Source organism: Paramormyrops kingsleyae, chromosome 15 (genome assembly GCF_048594095.1).
Source record: "Paramormyrops kingsleyae isolate MSU_618 chromosome 15, PKINGS_0.4, whole genome shotgun sequence".
NCBI classification, from domain to species: Eukaryota; Metazoa; Chordata; class Actinopteri; order Osteoglossiformes; family Mormyridae; genus Paramormyrops; species Paramormyrops kingsleyae.
Genome location: NC_132811.1, coordinates 29,037,094 through 29,058,140, shown reverse-complemented (window position 1 = coordinate 29,058,140; position 21,047 = coordinate 29,037,094). Strand labels below are relative to the sequence as shown.

Genomic DNA, 21,047 nt, shown 5'->3' with positions numbered 1-21,047 from the left:
CCCCCCCCCCCCGCAAACCCAAACAACTCTAATGGAGCACAGCAAATCCTAGTCGAGCCACTGTGCAGTGCAACATAGACCTCAATGTCCAGAACTAAATCCATCTAAAGCTTGTACTCAATAGTAAGTAAGTAACACTTTTAATAACCAGCCCAAACTATGATGAAACATAACAAAGGGATTCTTATATTCTGAAAGGTACTCCAAAGTCCGGTGGAGGTTGTTTAAAGGCACAGCACTGCAGACTTGCTTTGTGCTGAAACAAGGGGCACACCTGAGCATTTTTTGCTGGTTCATTTAAAGTAGCATAAGTAAAATCTACAGCAACGAGTGAAGTGACTTCCTGCACTAAATAACGAGTTCAATAAAACAACAAAGGCTGATAATCTGTACAGCCTGTGGCCAGGACAATCATCAGTACTGACAATACACCATTAAGTAAATACAGTACAGGTACCTTTAGGTCGAGACTGCTCATCCTCCTTGGTCTGAAATGAGACATATACCCAGGGGCATAGCTTTTAATTCTGGGCCCTCTGTCTAAATGTCACCATGGGAGGTGGGTCACATTGTAGAAATTACCAATTGGGGGAGGGATTTGGCACGGCAGAATATATCTGGCAGAGCATATATACTGAAACATTAGGGCAGAACTGACCTAATACATGAATCGCATTAACTTCACCAAGGTCAAGTTTCTCCAAGTTCAAGAAATAAATTGTAACTAATTTTTAATGAAGAGGTAATGATTAATTAGCATGAACATTTTAATATATAATTATATGTTGTAGCAGCAAGCTAATTTCACTACCATTAACATTAGCTATAGAATTATAAAAATTCTATAGATTCATTTACATCACATGGAAAATGAGTATGGAAAAACAGTAATGTTTATATAAATGGACGTTTCACTGAGAAAAACATCAACTGTCACTCTCTTCTCTTTCAAATTTTTGAAGCCTTAAATGTTTTTCTAATAACCAGATTTAATTTTGGCACTTTATACATGCCCTGGAATTCACACTGACTTATTCAAATATAGGCTGGCCAGCTGATATTGGCTAAACAGGGAGTCATGAGGGGGATGGCAGAGCTGAATCATTCCAGCTAAAACAAAGAGGGGAAACATAGGATTTATGATTTGCTTCTTTGTGCCAAAAAAAAGAAAACAAAGTAAAATATTTATTTTTATTTGAAAATAGCGAGTAACATATTCTGCATATTTCTACTGTGTAATTTCAATGTCTGTCCAATTATTTTATGATATTATGCTCCAAATATTCCAAATCTTTCAGGGCCCTTGGCACTCAGGGGCCCTTGGAATGGTCCTATATTCCTCCCTCCCTTTATGGCAACCCTGCATATATGGCCACCCACTGGAAATTACCCTGGGTAATGTGTTAGGAAGGAAAGGATGCCACATTGTTTGATGGAAATGAAAATTATCAACCTACTGAGGGCTGAATTGAAAGACACCCCGAAAATCAAAGTGAGAAAATTATGTGGCAGGCTAGTCCATTTCGCCGAAATTTCATTGCAGCAACTCAAAATCATACTCAGTAGTTTGTATGGCCCCCACATGCTTGTTGGGGCATGCTCCTAATGAGACAATGGATGGTGTCCTGGGGGATGTCCTCCCAGATCTGGACCAGGCCATCACTGAACTCCTGGACAGTCTGAGGTGCAATATGGTGGTGTCGGATGGACCGAAACATAATGTCCCAGAGGTGTAATATTGGATTTAGGTCAGGCAAGCGTGGGGGCCAGTCAATGGTATTGTCACATCTTTCATCCTCCAGGAACTGCCTGCATACGTGAGGCCGGGCATTGTTGTGCAACAGGAGGAACCCAGGACCCACTGCACCAGTGTAGGGGCTGACAATGCGGCCAAGAATTTCATCCCGATACCTAATGCCAGTCAAGAAGCCATTGTCTAGCCTGTTGAGGTCTGTGTGTCATGCCCTTGAGACTGTGCTGGGAGACACAGTAAACCTTCTGGCAATGGCACGTATTGATGCGCCATCCTGGAGCAGTTGGACTACCTGTGCAACCTCTGTAGGGTCCAGATGGGCCCTCATGCTACCAATAGTGACACTGACTGTAGCAAAATGCAAAACTAGTGAGAAGCAGTAAGAAAAGATGAGGAGGAAAAAATGTCAGTGGCTAAAATTGTCAGTGGCTACCTGTTAAACCATTCCTGTTTTCAGGGAACGTGCACAAAGGCTTTCTTGATGTATGATACAGTGGCATAAAACTAATTCACTTGGATCAAGACTGAGATGACTCATTTCTTTTTTAACCAATGATGTTAATCCCTTTTGCTGACCAACCATGGCAGGGGCTCCATCTGTGGTAAGGCCACTTAACTTTTCAAATGGCAATTCAAATTCATTCATAGCTAAAATAACTTGCTCAAACAAATCGTCACCTTTAGTAGTGCCATGCATGGCTTGCAAAACAGCAATTCCTCCTTCGTATCAAACTCTGCAGTGATCCCTCGCACAAAAATGGCTAATTGGGCAGTATTTGTTATTGTCTGTTGTTTCGTCGCAGGCTAGAGAAAAAAAAAAAGAAAACCTCTTGCGCTATCTTTCAGTGTTTTTTCAATATCTTGTGCCATATCAGTAATAAGCTCTGTGACGGTTCTTCGAGACAAGCTGACACTTTGGAACAATTTTACTTTGTACAGTGCTAGCAGCTCTGCAGCAGCAACAAGGCACTCCTTTATAAATTCTCCTTTTGAATGAGGTTTCAGCTTTTGAGCAATTAATTCACTCACCACAAAACTTGTCTGCATGACGTTGTCTCTGTCAGAACACGGCTTTGTGAACGCAGCTTTTTAGGCATCCAAACTCTGCCGGAGAGAGTTCATTTTATCGAAGTGCATTTGTCCTTTCAAGTCATCCAGTATTGTATGTTTCGAGCTGTAAAGACGCTCAATATTGACCTTTTTCATCACTGCGAGCGCATCTCCACAAACTATGCACACTGGCTTGCCTTTAAATTCAACAAAAAAGTAATTGTTTGTCCATTTGTCATTGAAAACACGACATTCGGCATCAAGTTTTCTCTTTTTGACTAACGCCATGGTGTGTCAGCGATATCGATAAACGTTTACTCTGTAGTGTTCACTCTGTAGCATTCACTCTTACCGTGACCGAAATGGAATGTATTATCCAGAAACCCCTCGTTACTATATTGTTTTATTTCATATCATTTTATTTCAGGAAAATACATAACTGCTGTATCTATATATAGACGTATTTGTTCCCCCGAATACCGGTATGCTAGTATTTTTTTTTTATCATTTAATTAATTGACGGATCAAATTGTCTTGCGGGCCATATGCGGCCTGGAGGCCGGAGGTTCCCCACCCCTGCTCTAGACGAAAGGCGAAAATATGTGCAAGATAGGAAACTTTGCTATGGTTGCCTAAAGCCAGGCCATAATGCAAAGGACTGCCATCGTACACATTCATGTGATACCTGTAATTGGATGACACCTGACCTGTCTCCATGACGACAACTACATCAGACCTAAACTGGTGTCAGCTTCAAATCACAGTTCCTCAGGTGAGGCAGCTACCACATTGTCTCTCAGTGTGCAGACTGAAGAACCCTTCATCAGCACTTCACTGATTGTGCCAGTGTGGATTTCTTCTGTCTGCAATCCAGGTATGGAAAAACTGGTTTATGCCCTGCTTGACACACAAAGTGATGCTGTTTTCATCGATCCAGAAGTAAGCTGTAGTTTACAAATTAAGGCACATCCTGTAAAGTTGAAGTTAAGTACTATGGTTGGAAGGGATGCATTAGTGCACAGTGAAAGAGTTGAAGGTCTCAGAGTAAGAGGTTACAACTCCAATATAAATCCTTATATACACTAAAGACTGCATACCAGTGAATCAAACGCAAGGCATTGGAAATGCCTCAGGTCAATTGCAGGTGAAATTCCACCACAGCTAGAGTGTGAAGTGAGTATTTTAATAGGCTATAACTGTTCAAGGGCACTGGCACCTCGGCAAGTAATCATTGGTGAAGACAATGTACCGTATGCAATCTGCACAGATCTTGGGTGGAGTGTTGTAGGTTGTTCACCTCACCATGATCCATTGAATACCATCAATATATGCCACAGAGTTGCTGTCAAAGAGCCTCCTCCAGAAAGAGCCACTCTATCAGATGCTATTTTGGTTCTTGAGTCTGATTTTAAGGATGCTAGTGGAGATGGCAAGGCTGTGTCACAAGATGACATCCTCTTCCTGGATATCTTAAAGGAAAATATTCTGAAAAATTACTAGGGCCACTATGAGATGTCACTTCCCTTCAAGGAGAGACCACACTCCCTGACAATAAGAAATGGCCATAGTTAGGCATCTCAAAAGGAAGCTGCTGAGGAATGAGAGCAATAAGGAGCAGTATGTGAAGGTTATGGATGAGGTAATCAAAAGGGGTGATGCAGAAGAGGTTCATGATAAAGGCAAGGAAGGAGAAAAATGGTACATCCCCCACCATGGAGACTATCACTCCAAAAAACCAGAGAAGCTCCGTAATGTTTTTGATTGCTCAGTGAAGTACAGGGGAATTAGCCTAAATTACCATCTGCTCTCCAGCCCAGATCTGGAAAATAATCTAATTGGTGTTGTCATTAGATTCAGAAGCCATCACATTGCACTGATGTGTGATGTTGAACAGATGTTCCAAGAGTTTCATATGTATGAGGCTGATAGGGATTATTTATGTTTCCTTTGGTGGAAGAATGGGGACCTAACTGTAGAGCCTCAGGTATTCTGCATGAAGGTTCATCTCTTCAGTGCCACTTCATCACCTGGATGTGCCAACTATGGGCTGAAACATCTTGCAAAGGAAAATGAGAACTTGTTCCATATTGGAGCGAGCCTTAGCAATCCATTGGCACATTGAACCTGACACCTCCAGATTTCGTAACTGCTTGAAAGATCAGCCAGCAACACGCCATGGTATATTATCTATAGTTGCCTCCCTTTATGACCCGCTGGGGTTTGTTGCTCCATTTCTGCTCATTGGTAAAAGGGTGCTTCAAGAAACTTGCAAGCACGGCACAAGCTGGGATGAACCCCTCTCCACAGGACTGCATGTGTTCTTGTAAATTAGGAAAAAATCACCATCCCTTGTTGCTACATCCCAGCTGGCTTTGGAGAAGTCTTGAAAAGAGAACTACATCACTTCTCTGACACAAGTATGCATGGTTATGGCCAATATTCATATTTGAGACAAGTGAAGGAAGATAGAAGCGTTCATTGTACTCTGGTTATGGGACAATGTAGGGTAGCCCCTATTAAAAAACAACAACAAACAAATTTATTTAGCGCATTATCACAACATTACATCGTCTCAAAGCGCTTTACAGCATCCCCACCCAAAGCCCCCAGTGAGTAAGCCATACTGTAGGTGACAGTGGCAAGGAAAAACTCCCGAGAAGGAAGAAACCTTGGGAGGGACCAGACTCAAAGGAGGTGCCCATCTTCCAGGGGCCGGCAGGGAGAGTCAAATACAGTAAAATTTGAGACCCAAACGGGGAGCAGGGGGGAGATGACAAGCCGGTGCCAACGCTCCCTCCAATCACCAGGCAACCAGAAGGCAGGCAGCGGGTCATACATGGAAGATGACAAAGGCAGAACGGCGAGCTGGATGCACGGATGTCATTGGTAGTGGCGACGTCACATGTTGCAGGGTGTGCTGAACATCTTGATAGATTGAGGTCTCCAGGCAGCAACCCCCAGGAGGAGTAGGGGAAATATAATATGCAATTAGTCAAAGTAGGGGAGACTATAGGCAGTGCTAAAAGTTAAATGAGTGCAATATGAAGTGCAATGTGCAAGCTCCGGCAGATATGGCTACGGCAGCATAAGTAGGAGGGAGAGGCAAGTGGGAATGCAAGCATGGGGAGTCCCTGAAATGTCAACACTCCAATCCCACAAGCGATTGTGAAGCTAGAGTGACAGCACTGTCAATTCAGTTTATCCAAAGCCAATGGCACTGATCCCCACCCAGCTCTACACCTCACACTATAGGTCTAACTGGGAGTGAGGAGTTAGTTAGAGCTAGAACTAGTGTCCCTATAAGCTAAACTAAACAGGTGTGTTTTTAGTCTAGACTTGAATATTGAGAGTGAGCCTGAAACCAGCACATCCGGTGGAAGAGCATTCCACAGCTGAGGAGCTCTATAGAAGAAAGTTCTGCAGCCTGCCGTAGCTCTTTCTACCCTAGGTACTAACAGATATCCCAAGCCTTGAGAATGAAGCAAGCGCTGGGGGTTGTATGAGGTCAGCAGATCACTAAGGTATTCTGGTGCAAGGCCATTCAGAGCTTTATACACTCACCTAAAGGATTATTAGGAACACCTGTTCAATTTCTCATTAATGCAATTATCTAATCAACCAATCACATGGCAGTTGCTTCAATGCATTTAGGGGTGTGGTCCTGGTCAAGACAATCTCCTGCGGTCTGTTTCACAAAGCAGGATTACTTGCTTAGCCGGATAACTTGCCAGATTTAAGGTAGTCTGAGCTAAATAGACCTTATTTTCATCAACTTACATTTAGCCCAGGCTTAGTATTTCACAATCTGCTCAGTTACTGGGATTTTCACGCACAACCATTTCTAGGGTTTACAAAGAATGGTGTGCAAAGGGAAAAACATCCAGTATGCGGCAGTCCTGTGGGCGAAAATGCCTTGTTGATGCTAGAGGTCAGAGGAGAATGGGCCGACTGATTCAAGCTGATAGAAGAGCAACTTTGGCTGAAATAACCACTCGTTACAACCGAGGTATGCAGCAAAGCATTTGTGAAGCCACAACACGCACAACCTTGAGGCGGATGGGCTACAACAGCAGAAGACCCCACCGGGTACCACTCATCTCCACTACAAATAGGAAAAAGAGGCTACAATTTGCACAAGCTCACCAAAATTGGACAGTTGAAGACTGGAAAAATGTTGCCTGGTCTGATGAGTCTCGATTTCTGTTGAGACATTCAAATGAGTCAGAATTTGGCGTAAACAGAATGAGAACATGGATCCATCATGCCTTGTTACCACTGTGCAGGCTGGTGGTGGTGGTGTAATGGTGTGGGGGATGTTTTCTTGGCACACTTTAGGCCCCTTAGTGCCAATTGGGCATCGTTTAAATGCCACGGCCTACCTGAGCATTGTTTCTGACCATGTCCATCCCTTTATGACCACCATGTACCCATCCTCTGATGGCTACTTCCAGCAGGATAATGCACCATGTCACACAGCTCAAATCATTTCAAATTGGTTTCTTGAACATGACAATGAGTTCACTGTACTAAAATGGCCCCCACAGTCACCAGATCTCAACCCAATAGAGCATCTTTGGGATGTGGTAGAACGGGAGCTTCGTGCCCTGGATGTGCATCCCACAAATCTCCATCAACTGCAAGATGCTATCCTATCAATATGGGCCAACATTTCTAAAGAATGCTTTCAGCACCTTGTTGAATCAATGCCACGTAGAATTAAGGCAGTTCTGAAGGCGAAAGGGGGTCAAACACCGTATTAGTATGGTGTTCCTAATAATCCTTTAGGTGAGTGTAGGTTAATAGCAGTATTTTATAGTCAATCCGAGACTTAACTGGTAACCAATGAAGGGAGGATAAGACCGGTGTAATGCGATCAAATTTTTTTGTGTTTGTGAGAACTCTGGCTGCTGCATTCTGTACCAGAATTACAGTAGTACAGTCTGGAAGTTACAAAGGCATGTATTAATTTTTCTGCATCACGAAGTGAGAGCATCTTATGAAGCTTGGCTATGTTCTGTAGATGATAAAACGCAGTTCTAGTAATAATTCTTATGTGAGCATCAAAACAGATCTGAATCAACTAGAAGACCAAGATTTCTAACCACCGTGTTAGGTTGTGTAGGAAGGCCACTAATGCTGAGGTGGTGAAACTTATTTCTTATAGCCTTGGGACCAATTACCAGTACTTCTGTTTTTTCTGTGTTTAACATTAGGAATTTTTTTGCCATCCAGCACCGGATATCTAATAGACAGTCTTCTAACCGAGATAGGAGTGATGTATCATCAGGGTTAACAGATATATATATAACTGTGTATCATCTGCATAACAATGAAACTCAACACCATGATTTCTAATAATGTTACTAAGAGGCAGCATGACCCCACCTAGAATACTGTGTGCAGATTTGGTCACCATACCTCAAGAAGGACATTGCTGCCTTAGAAAAGGTGCAACGAAGAGCTACGAGAATGATTCCTGGTCTTAGAGGAATGTCTTATGAGGAGAGGTTAGCGGAACTGAATCTGTTTAGCCTCAAGCAAAGGAGACTGAGGGGGGACATGATCCAGGTCTATAAGATTCTAACAGGTTTGGATGCTGTTCAACCGAATAGTTACTTCAGCATTAGTTCAAATACAAGAACTCGTGGCCATAGGTGGAAATTAGCGGGAGAACATTTCAAACTGGATTTAAGGAAGCACTTCTTTACACAGCGTGTAGTCAGAGTATGGAATAGTCTTCCTGATAACGTAGTGCAAGCTGAATCCTTGGGTTCCTTTAAATCAGAGCTAGATAAGATTTTAACAACTCTGAGCTATTAGTTAAGTTCTCCCCAAGCGAGCTCGATGGGCCGAATGGCCTCCTCTCGTTTGTATAGTTCTTATGTTCTTAATATTAGTCTAAACTCGTGGCCATAAGTGGAAATTAGCGGGAGAGCATTTTAAAACAATTTTGAGGAAGCACTTCTTTACACAGCGTGTAGTTAGAGTATGGAATAGCCTTCCTGCTAGTGTAGTGGAAGCTAAAACCATGGGTTCCTTTAAATCAGAGCTAGATAAGATTTTAACAACTCTGAGCTATTAGTTAAGTTCTCCCCAAATGAGCTTGATGTGCCGAATGGCTTCCTCTTGTTTGTAAATTTCTTATGTTCTTATGTATACGGTAAACACTAGTGGGCCCAGTACTGATCCCTGTGGGACACCATATGTGACTTTGGTGGCCTTAGATGATTCATTGTTCACATGGGCATATTGATAGCGATCAGTTAAATATGAGCGGAACCAAGAGAGTGCTGTCCCCGTAATGCCAACTACACCTTCTAACCGGTCCAAGAGGATATTATGGTCCACAGTATCGAATGCTGCAGTTAAATCTAGTAATACCAACAGAGATATACAGCCACGGTCAAAAGCCATAAGTAAATCATTCATTACTTTGACTAGAGCAGTTTCTGTGCTATGGTTTGGTCTAAAGCCAGACTGATATAATTCATTAGTATTATTTTTTGTAGGAAAGAAGACAACTGACGAACTACAACCTTTTCCATGATCTTTGAAATGAAAGGAAGATTTGAGATAGGTCTATAGTTTCTTTAAAACACTAGGTTCAAGATTTGGTTTCTTTAGGACGGGTCTAATAACAGTTTTGGAACATATCCAAGCTTAAGAGATGAGTTTAACACATTTAACTGCGGTGCAATTTCCTTGAAGAATTTTGTAGGAATTGGGTCGACGAGGCTAGTAGAGGATTTACAGGAGGAAATTAAGCTCAAGAGTTCTGAGTGTTGTATAGGAATGAAAGATTCAAAGGTCTCATTATTGGTAGGCATAAGACTAGCAGGAGGCTGGCAGCCATAGGTAGCTAAGGACGTGCACTGGATAACCTTAGTTATTTTACCATTAAAAATGTAATAAAGTCATCACTCTTAAGTGCTTGCGGGACTTGCGAGTTTAATGAAGAATTCTGTGTTAACCTAGCCACGAATTCAAATAGAAATTTTGGATTGGTTTTGTTCCTGTCTATTAATCTGGAGAGATACACAGACCTAGCAGTCACTAGTGCTTTTTTGTATTTAGACAGGCTCTCTTTCCATGCAGATTTGAAAACTTCTAGTTTAGTTGAGCGCCTAGTTGAGTGCTCTAGCTTGCATGATGCCCGTTTGAGTTCACGTGTATGATCAGAGTACCAGGGGGCAGGTTTCTTATCTCTATGCTTTATCTTCTTAAGTGGAGCTACAAAATCTAGTGTGCTACGAAGGGATTTTTCCATGTTTGCAGTTGCCTGTTCAAGTTCATTTATACATGATGCTTCAGATGTAAGGCTGAAGGACTGTGGAAGTTGTTTCATAAATGTTGTTGTAGTTAGTGAGGCAATGGAATGTCTGATTCTGTACTTTGGAGCTGTGGTCAACGGGAGGCTAGATTGGATTTCAAATGTTAACAAGTAATGATCTGAGAGCAGAGGACTCTGAGGCATAATAGATACATGTTCCACCAGGATGATATGACTAATAATCAAATCAAGGGTATGGTTACAGGTATGAGTAGGCCCGACTACATTCTGACATACACCTAGACAGCCAAGAATAGCTGCAAACGCTATTTTCAAAGGATCACTATCTTTCTCCAGGTGTCTCAGCGGGAGTTTCACTGAGTGGGGAGAACCTGTTGGAAACGCGAATGGGTGAATGGTGCCGGTGTGAGTTAGAGTTGGATTTACGGCTATGCCGCCGGGTAGCCACCCACTCGCCTTGCTGCGAAGGCTCTGCTGCTGGAGCGGGGGGTGACTTAATAGCTATGGCGGACATATCCGGAGCTGCTAACACTGAATCAATAAAACTCTCATTCTCCTGAATGTCCCGTAACGTCCGGATACGTCCCTCTAAAACTACAACAACAACAACAACAAATTTATTTTTGTATAGCGCATTATCACAACATTACATCTTCTCAAAGAGCTCTACACCATCCCCACCCAAAGCCCCCAGTGAGTAAGCCATAGGCGACAGTGGCAAGGAAAAACTCCCTAGAAGTAAGAAACCTTGGGAGGGACCAGACTCAAAGGGGGAACCCATCCTCCAAGGGCCGGCAGGGAGAGTCAGATACAGTAAATTTTGAGAACTACAATCTTCTCCATCAGCCTAGCGACTAACTGACACTTCTCACATGTAAACGTACCGCTAATGACTGGAGAAGAATAACTAAACATATTGCACTCAGAACACGGAACAGGAGACATGGCGTTGTACTTACGTGAAACGGGAAGACTGTTGGAAGCTGGAAGCACCTTTTTAATTTAATGGAGATCGTGGGTCGGTTGCTTGCGAAGGTGATTAATCTGTCAGGGTTTGGAAATTATCGAAATACTAATAAGCTTGCGAAGATTTTTTCGGATGACTTAATTCTAATTATTATTTAGGTGATATCTATAGTTTTAAAGTTTGCGCGGTAGCAACCATTTTCGCTCTCGCAGCCTATTGTGAGCTTCTCAGATCAAACTGGTTTACTGGAACTCAGTTCTAATGGGAAAGGGAAATACCTCCAGCTCCAGATGTCACCATGGAAATCCCAGTGGGAGAACCTGAAGTTAAGAGAATTCAGACACTGAGTATACAGACCATCAAGCATGGAAGTCTGTTAGACCGCCTGTCAAAATTTTCTTCCAGGTATAAAGCTACGCAAGCTGTCGCACGGCTCCTCCATTGGGTCAAGGGTTATAAGTCAGCAGGTCACAGCACAGTTCAGGAACGAGAAAATGCACAGCACATTATCATAAGAGATTTGCAGAGACAAGTGTATCCAGAGATTAAGCTGCTCAGCAAGGAGACCCAGCTCCCATCTCAGAGTAAACTGTATGAAGTAGATGCCTTTCTTGATCAGGATGGGATTCTTAAGCTGGGAGGAAGACTGAAAAATGCACTTATCCCTACTTTGCAAAAACATCATGTGATCATTCCAAAGGATCACCACATTACTAGGATGATAATAGCTCTTTTTCATGAGAAGGTCCAACATCAAGGAAGGGGTCTTACTGTTAATGAGAAGATCAAATGGATTCTGGATTCCCTGAATCAACAGAGCTGTTGCAGCACATGTGTACCAGTGAGTTAAATGTTGGAAGCTCAGGAGAACTGCTGAGGAGCAGCGCATGGCAGATCTGCCATCAGTGCGAGTAAATCCATCACCACTGTTCACGTATTGTGGAAGGAATTGTTCCGGCCTGTTCTTAAGCAAACAAGGTGCATAAACAATATGGGCTCATCTTCACATGTCTATGCTGTCATGCTATCCACAAAGAAATGTTGGATGATATGTCAACAGACGCCTTCATTAATGGCCATCGTTGTTTTATTGCTGTAAGAGGAGCAGTGCGTCAGATTAGATGCAATTTCATTGGAGCAAAACATGAACTGAATGAAACTTTAAAGCAAGTATATGTCGCCTGACTACATACTTGGCTGAGAGGCAGTGCAACTTTGTCATGAATGCCCCCCATTCCAGTCATGTACGTTGCGTTTGGGAGGCAGATTTGAACAAGAAATGTAATTCATTCCACTCTTTCACTTTCATCAGGCAGGATAGACGATGCCTCCCTTCGGACGTTTCTCTATGAGACAATGACTATTGTGTACAGTTGTCCACTCACAGTGGATAACTTGAGTGATCCAGACAGTCCATTACCACTGACTCCAAATCACCTGTTAACAATGAAATCTGTGACGTTCTTGCCGCCTCCTGGCAAATTTATCAGAGAGGATGCATATGCTCATAATTGGACGTGCGCGTCATGTCCAGTATCTCACAGAGCAATTCTGGAGCTGATGGAAAAGAGAATGTCTCTCAAATATTGTCACCAGACAATGCTGGCATACTCCAAAGAGGAACCTGAAGATTGATGATGTAGTCTTGGAAAAGGTAGAAGACCTACCATGGAATGAGTGGAGATTGGCCAAAGTTGTAGTGACGATGACCGATAAAGATGATCTTGAGAGAAGATTGAAGATTTGCTTTGGAGACCAAATGATGGGAAGGGAGAGAACTACCAGTTCAGAAGTTGATCCTGCTTCTGGAGACTGTTGAATTCTCCTCGTCATTAAACAAACGTCCCTCCCTACAGATATTTGCAGTGGATATACCGGTTAATTGAAATCAAAGATTGTTTTGTTGCAGTTTTACAATAATATACAGCACTGTCAACTAAAACATTTTAAAGTGACTCTCTTTGGTAGAAGGACTGTGTTATGTAAAATCCAAATCCAGTTACCTTTAGTAAGCCACTTAGTGTAAAGGTCATTTCGAGTTTAGAAATCATTCGTGCAGTGACGGTTCTAGGGGCGGGGCCACAGGGGCATTGGCCCCAGCTGAAATCTGATTGGCCCCCTGAAGTGTCCCTGTCCTGTCACTCATCTGTCCTTTGTGCAATTAGATGGATGCAATTCCAAGCCTAATGAGCTAATGAGCCAAATAGGAATGTCAAGCGTTAATAAAGCTTAAAGAAGAAGAAGAAGATTTGAACTATACTGTGGAGAAAGTTTTTCAACCGATAACCGTCTACGTTTTGAGGAGTTTGTTGGTAAGTCATAAATCCCTATTTACTCAAAGCTGTCAGTATCTGAAGTCTGACAAACATAAAATTAAAAAACAAAGCAAAAATTTGTTAACAGTAATAACTTAACTGAGGCCCTACTTATAAGGTGAGGAGGACACCTTAGTGCAAGTGGGGCAGAGGGGGGGTGCTAGCGATATTTCCACTAGCGCAAGGGGAAGTGAATAGGCGTGTAGGATGCCCATGATGTGACGAATGTTTAAGCAGCTCAAAAACCCGGACAATTTTAAATACCTGGCCTGACGCAATTTCAAGGTCTCAAAAAGAGGACATGTCCGGTCACCCTACCTACTTGTGTTTAGACATGAACATTAGACATTAAATAAATTGCAGGGCCCTGATGGCATCTTACCTATAGTTTTAAAAGAGATGAGGGATATTATTAGCCAACCTTTAACTTTAATATTCCAGAAATCGTTATCTGCGGGTGTGGTACCTTCTGATTGGAAGCATATTAATATAACGCCCATATTCAAAAAAGGGGATAGAAGTAATCCAGCAAACTATAGGCTAATCAGTTTAACTAGCATTATTGGAAAAATAATGGAAGCTATAATCCAAGTGAAAATGGTAGATTACCTAGATGCAAATAACATTCTGAGGAATAGCCAACATGGATTTAGGAGAGGTAGATCCTGTTTAACGAATTTACTTGAGTTCTTTGAGGAAGCTACAAGAGAAATTGATCACAAAAAGGCCTACGATGTGATCTACTTAGATTTCCAGAAGGCCTTTGATGTTGTCCCCCACAAACAGCTCTTGCTTAAGCTCAAAGCTGCAGGGATTTTAGGAACTGTAGCAGCTTGGATCGAAAACTGGTTGATTGAGAGGAAGCAGCGAGTAGTTATTAGAGGCACAATGTCGCAGTGGGCCTTCGTTCATAGTGGGGTACTGCAGGGTTCAATTTTAGGACCACTATTGTTCCTAAATTACATTAATGATATTGACACCAATACATACAGTAAACTGGTTAAATGTGCAGACGACACCAAGGTGGGTGGTATAGCAGATACTGATCTAGCAGCGGAGAGGCTACAACAGGATCTGGATTTAATTAGCAACTGGGCTGATACCTGCCAGATGAAATTTAACATAGATAAATGTAAGGTAATCCATGCAGGGAGCAGAAATATAAAGTACAGATATTTTATGGGTTCCACTGAAATAAAGGTAGCTGATTACAAGAAAGATCTCAGTGTGTATGTTGATGCTTCCATGTCCCACTCTCGACAGTTTGGGGAAGCAATAAAAAAGGCCAGTAGAATGTTGGGTTACATCTCTAGGTGTGTGGAGTTTAAGTCAAGGGAAGTGATGCTACAATTATATAACTCATTGATAAGACCCCACCTAGAATATTGTATGCAGGTTTGGTCATCTACTGTAATAAATGTAATGCTAATTCATGTGCTTCTCTGTAATTTGCATTTGTGTGTTAATATTATAATGTTTGGCAGTGATAGAGAATATGAAAAGAAAAGGTCAGTCTCAGGTGGGAATTCAGCAGTTTTTGGCCAAAAGAGTAAGTCTGCCAGCTGTTGAAAATGAGCAGGGTAAGAGCAGGGAGAGAGCAGCAGAAGATGGCAGACCAGAGGTTGGTCAAGAGCAGGGCACTTCCAGTCCTTCTTCATCAAGTCAGAAATCATGTAGGGAGAGCAGCAACAGTTAACGATGTAAAGTATGAAAAGTTTGATATTATTATCTTGTGAAATGATACAAATTCACAGAATTCTTCCACCTTATGGTGATAAGATTTACTATAACTTTAACGTAATGGCTTTCATTTTATCGGTTCGTATATCATCACATCATCATCATGTATCATACAACTCACTTTTATATTTCAAGCTTTCCAGTCAGCTTCAGTTTCAATTAAATAATTAATAATGTGGTCTTATAAACAACATGGTTTCAGCTGAATACATGCTTGGAGTTTGTGACACGCATTTGTATTGTATCCATGAACTGGGACAAGACTCTTTCTGATACGGACAACCAAAGTGAAGTTGGTAACTTAAGCCCCCATTCTGCTGAGCCACCAGAGTCACCAATCAGTGCTGATCCTGCCAGATCTGGTGGTAAGCGGCAATCTTGGAAACTAATAACTGTTTGTGTATGTATTGTGACAGTAATGTTAAATAATTTTTCATTTGCTGCTTTCAGGCATCTTCCAGTGTGGTGCACAGGGACCTTTGCAGACATTGGAGGATTGTTCTGCTCCAGTAGGACCTCATGATATGCTTTTCATTCTGTACATTGTCTGTAAATTTCAGTGAATTATGCACTCATTCATTTTTGAATGCCATGAAAGTTAAAAGTGGAGGGATATAAACAATTGACCCCAACTTTTATTTAATTTGCTTCTCACCAGACATCTCCCAGTCAAGAGCAGGGGGTCCTGTGCAGCCTGTCCTTAGTGTTTTCCCTAAGACGCAACATTGCAACCGCAAGAGGGCATTCAATGAGTCATGGTACAGAGACTACACATGGTTGGAGCACCACCAAAATGCTGTTTGCGTGGAAGCAGCACGAAATGGCCACTCAAAGAAAGTCATGCATAATAGTACAAATACTTGGCCCCTCTATTAATATTGTGGCCCCTTACTCAGGAAAATCTTAGATCCGCCACTGCATTTGTGCTTTACGAACCTGTATTATTTTGAAATCACTCATAATTTGGTGGGAGTGTAAATGACCTTTGGGTTGGTTCGTCGCAGCTTAGCATATTTCTGTTGCCATGTTGTTTTTATTTTGAGGTCTTTTTGTGGAGCGATCTGGTGGGTTTTTTTTTTTGCAAATGCCTAGACTTTTATTTTGAAATTACGGCGCTGCTATCCACTTAGCGTAAGCACAACGGACCAGCACGCCTGTGCAGCGGCGGTGAAGCGGAGTAGGTAAAGGGCACCTTCTAATTTAAAAGAGACGGTTTTTCCTTTTGCTTTAGTACCTGACTGGTTAGGGCACAATGTCAATATTTTCTAGTGTAATTGTGAATGCCTCTTTATTACATTTGAGTTTTGAACTTTATGAGTGTTCCATTAGCAAACTGCTATTTTCGACCGATGCTCTGTACTCCTGCCTTGCTTCAATTTAACGTATTCCATATAGCTTAATTCAGTAAATAAGTGCGCTTCATGCAGGTTTTCACGTTGTTTTCTTATTTACAGCACTTTGTAAGTCATAATATAAAAGGAACGTAATGTTTATTTTATCTTTAATTCCTTCCCCCTTTTTCCTTTAACTCTTATGGTGAGCTCACTGTTTATGTGTATCTGAATAAAACCCCCTTTATGAACCATCAGTTGAGAGTTTCACCATCATTCAGCCAGGGATGCTACAGTGTTCCTTTCATTTTTTTGAGCAGTGTACATACATATACAACTATATCTATATATTAGGGCTGTCAAAATTAACAGGTTAACGCAGATTAATTCATCATCATCATTAATCTGAGTAAAATTTTTTACGCAATTAACCCATCTGCAACGCAAAATCACTTTGTGCACTATCCCTGGCCCTGAAGTTAGCCACCATTTCGTGCCTCGTCCGGGGGGCATATCACCAGCCGGAGGGGCGGTTCATCATGCTGGCGAAGTGTAAATAATGATGGCTGCGCCCGTGGAGTGCATAAGGTAGCTGGAGTAAAAATGCCAAAGTATTCCGGTAAATCAGACTGGGAAGCTTTCCATGCACAGTTTGAACTGTTAGCCTTGGCGAGCGGCTGGATACTGGAACAGAAAGCTCTCCAGCTCGCCCTTTGTTTAAGCTACAGTACGATGCGCTGTCCTGCTTGCTGTTGCTGGACCCAAGCGAGAGGGCTAATTATGGCACGTTGGTCGGTGCACTGAGGTGATGTTTTGGGGAGTGTTACCGCTTGAAGCTCCTTCAGTCTGAGCTGCTTAACCGTCGGAGACTCGCTGGGGAATCTCTGCGATCCCTGGCTAATGACGTCAAAAGCTTAGCCAGGCGAACTTACGCACACATGCCACCAGATGTGCAGAGTGAGCTAGCCCGTGACCAGTTCCTCAGGGCTCTTTCTCCGGCAGATCTTCGTGTCTACACGCAGCTCACTCGCCCATGGACCCTGTCTGATGCCCTGGAGTTAGCAATGGAGAGGGAGATGGCAGTGAGGGTGGCACTGCAGTGTGCTGATTCGCCTCCTGCAATTAGGGCAGCCGGGGATTGCAGTGGGGTGGTGCAGAAGCCTGCTTGGGTGGAGGAGATCACCGAGATGATACGAGGGTTAACCTTGCCTCCAGCCAGGCACCAGCAGACAACGGTCCGTCTTTGCTGGGGATGTGGACAGCCAGGCCACTTTGTCAGATCTTGCCCAGCACGAGCTAAACCAGTGGAAAACGGTGTGGGGTCGCAGTAGGCGGGATGCTGCAGGCCCCCACACCCGTGTGCCGCTCATCACATACACAGGCTGTCCTGCCCACTTATACCAACTGGGTAAGCGAGCATGGAGTGGTTGTGGTGGGGCGGACTTTGGTGTCAGACTTCTGCCACATTCCAGTCTGCGTCGAAGAAGTTCTGTGCACGGCCCTGGTAGACACGGGGTCTACAGTCATGGTGGTCCAGCCAGAGATGGTACAAGAAGGGGTGCAGCTAGAGGGCACAGCAGTCCAGCTCCGTACAATAACTGGTGAGCTAGCGCCAATGAGGGGGCGGGGACTGCTGAGGTTATCAGTTGGGGGCAAGAGTGTGCAGCACCTGGTTTGGGTAGCTGATGTGCAGGACGCATGCATTCTGGGTCTAGACTTTTTGAGGGATCAGGGATGTCTGTTGGACCTGGGGAATGCCACATTGAGTTTCAACAGTGGCCATGTGGTAAACATGAGGCCACCAGGTGGCCAGCGAGCCGGTGAAGTGGCAGGGGGACCCCAGGCAGGCAGGCCGAGGGCATGTAAGGAATCATGCCAAACCAGCCCACATGGTACACCTCAGCATGAGCCCCTGGCATGCCCCACACAACCTACCTGTTGTGAGGAGGCGGGGAACCAGAAGGGACACTGCATAGCCATATAAAGGGGTCCATACCTGATACTGAGGCTCCTGCTACCCAAGTGTGCATTCCAAGCCAGGTACTAGGGGGACAGGGCAGAGCAGATGCTCTGCTGGACAGAGAGGATAGGAAAATGGCGGCTCTGCGGGAGATCCGGCACAGGAGTGCCAGCGATTTGGATGAGCAGCAGCAGGAACAACTGTAGCAGTTGTTGCTGGAATTTCAGGACTGCTTTGCATTCGATGACAACGAGTTGGGGCAGACTTCCCTGGTGCAACACAGTAGTAACACGGGGGATGCTGCACCCATGCTGGGCCGACAGGAAGCTGCAGAGCAGGGTCTAGTGAAGATGTTACGTGCTGGCATAATAGAGCCTTCTGAGAGCCCCTGGGCATCTCCAGTGGTCATGGTCCCTAAGTAGGGGGGGAGAGTGTCGCTTCTGTGTTGATTACAGGAAGCTTAATGAGGTAACTAAAAAAGACTCTTACCCCCTCCCACGTGTGGATGAATGCCTTGACCTGGTAGCTGGCTCTTGGTTTTCATCCCTGGACCTGAAGAGCGGTTACTGGCAGGTCCCTCTGTCCCCTGAAGCTAGACCTAAGACTGCGTTCTGCACTGGCACGGGGTTGTGGCAGTTCAGGGTTCTTTGCTTTGGCCTATGTAATGCACCGGCGTTTGATGGAACGGGTGTTGGAAGGGCGTCATGCATGTCTCGTTTTCCTGGATGACATACTGGTGCATGGGAACTCCTTCTCCTCAGCAGTCACTAGTGTTATAGTCAAGACCGCCTAAACCGAGACCAAGACATTGCCGAGACCGGAGGGTATCAATACCAGGACACTGCCGAGGCCGGAGGGTATCAATACCAGGACAATGCCGAGACTTGAGGGTACCAAGACCAAGACCAACTCCAAGACCAAGATCAAGTAACACTAAGGTGATATGAAGACCAAGACTGGTGAGGTCTATGATGTGATTTACTTAGATTTCCAGAAGGCCTTTGATGTTGTCCCCCACAAACGGCTCTTGCTAAAGCTTAAAGCTGCAGGGATTTTAGGAACTGTGGCAGCTTGGATCGAAAACTGGCTAACTGACAGGAAGCAGCGAGTAGTTATTAGAGGCATAATGTCACAGTGGGCCTCCGTTCATTTTAGGACCACTATTGTTCCTAATTAATGATTAATGATATTGACACAAATACATACAGTAAACTGGTTAAATTTGCAGACGACACCAGGATGGGCAGTGTAGCAGATACTGATCTAGCAGCAGAGAGGCTTCAACGGGATCTGAATTTAATTAGCGAATGGGCTGATACTTGGCAGATGAAATTTAACACAGATAAATGTAAGGTAATCCATGCAGGGAGCAGAAATATAAAGTACAGATATTTTATGGGTTCCACTGAAATAAAGGTAGCTGATTACGAGAAAGATCTCAGTATGTATGTTGATGCTTCCATGTCCCACTCTCGCCAGTGTGGGGAAGCAATAAAAAAGGCCAACAGAATTATATCTCTATGTGTGTGGAGTTTAAGTCAAGGGAGGTGATGTTACACTTATATAATTCCTTGGCAAGACCCCACCTAGAATACTGTGTGCAGGTTTTGTCACCATACCTCAAGAAGGACATTGTTGCCTTAGAAAAGGTGCAACGAAGAGCTACGAGAATGATTCCTGGTCTTAGAGGACTGTCTTATGAGGAGAGGTTAGTGGAACTGAATCTGTTTAGCCTTGAGCAAAGGAGACTAAGGGGGGTTATGATTCAGGTCTATAAGATTCTAACAGGTCTGGATGCTGTTCAGCCAAATGACTATTTCAATATTACTCTAAATACTAGAACTCGTGGCCATAAGTGGAAATTAGCGGGAGAAACAAAAACAAATTTGAGGAAGCACTTCTTTACACAGCGTGTAGTTAGAGTATGGAATAGTCTTCCTGCTAGTGTAGTGGAAGCTAAAACCATGGGTTCCTTTAAATCAGAGCTAGATAAGATTTTAACAACTCTGAGCTATTAGTTAAGTTCTCCCCAAACGAGCTTGATGGGCTGAATGGCCTCCTCTCGTTTGTAAATTTCTTATGTTCTTATGGTCGAGACCAAGGTCAAGACCGAAAACAGACTAGGGCCAGAATCGACATCACATTACTCAGATCAACTGTAGAGAAAAAAGGCATTGCTGTAAAGTGTCATTACTCGTTAACCCCCTGGGGCCTGAAGCTTCTTTTCCACTTTCGGGGTAGTCTGACATGCCTTGACATTTTTAAATATTTCACCTATCTAAAAAACATTTATCCCAAAGTGTTACATTTGCTTTTATTCAGCACAAACTCAGCACCAATAATCTGGGACCTCTTAGAATGTTATTCTATTTTTTGTTAAAATCAACTTTAAACATATACTTTTCAAAAACCTATTTTCAGACATGCTGAGAAATTGTAAAAAATCACATTATAGACATTTCTAGGTAAGACTTTTGAGCTCGGAAGCTTATAGACACAGGGGTTGGCTACACATAGGTGAAAGTGACATTCTGAAATTTTATGTGGTTTGATTACTAAAGTGTTAGCACTTTAGAGTGACACTCTTTTTCTCAAAGTCAGTGGTCTTCACAATGAATATTGATGATAGGTGTCCTCACA

At 43.3% G+C, this 21,047-nt stretch overlaps 1 protein-coding gene and 1 long non-coding RNA gene across 6 annotated transcripts in view; one reads left to right on the top strand and one right to left on the bottom strand.

Annotated features, from left to right (window-relative positions):
- The window catches only part of LOC111839110 (tumor protein 63-like), an 83,325-nt gene that overhangs the window by 41,391 nt on the left and 20,887 nt on the right, over window positions 1-21,047 (bottom strand). For 2 of the 4 annotated variants that reach the window (XM_072699972.1, XM_072699973.1), the window contains exon 2: window positions 2,783-2,857. The exons of 1 other annotated variant lie outside the window; for it this stretch is intronic. In XM_072699972.1, coding sequence (XP_072556073.1) covers window positions 2,783-2,857 — 75 coding nt within the window. Of the gene's footprint in view, window positions 1-457; window positions 557-2,782; window positions 2,858-21,047 lie in introns of those variants that run through there. One more of the 4 variants, XM_023802738.2, reaches the window with a different exon arrangement.
- On the top strand, window positions 8,868-16,699 carry LOC111839111 (uncharacterized). Of its 2 annotated transcripts, none has more exons than XR_002837026.2 (3): window positions 8,868-15,481; window positions 15,567-15,625; window positions 15,775-16,699. It is a non-coding gene; the product is annotated as an uncharacterized lncRNA (long non-coding RNA). The 2 variants fall into 2 exon arrangements; XR_011982776.1 differs by having other exon boundaries at window positions 15,567-15,661.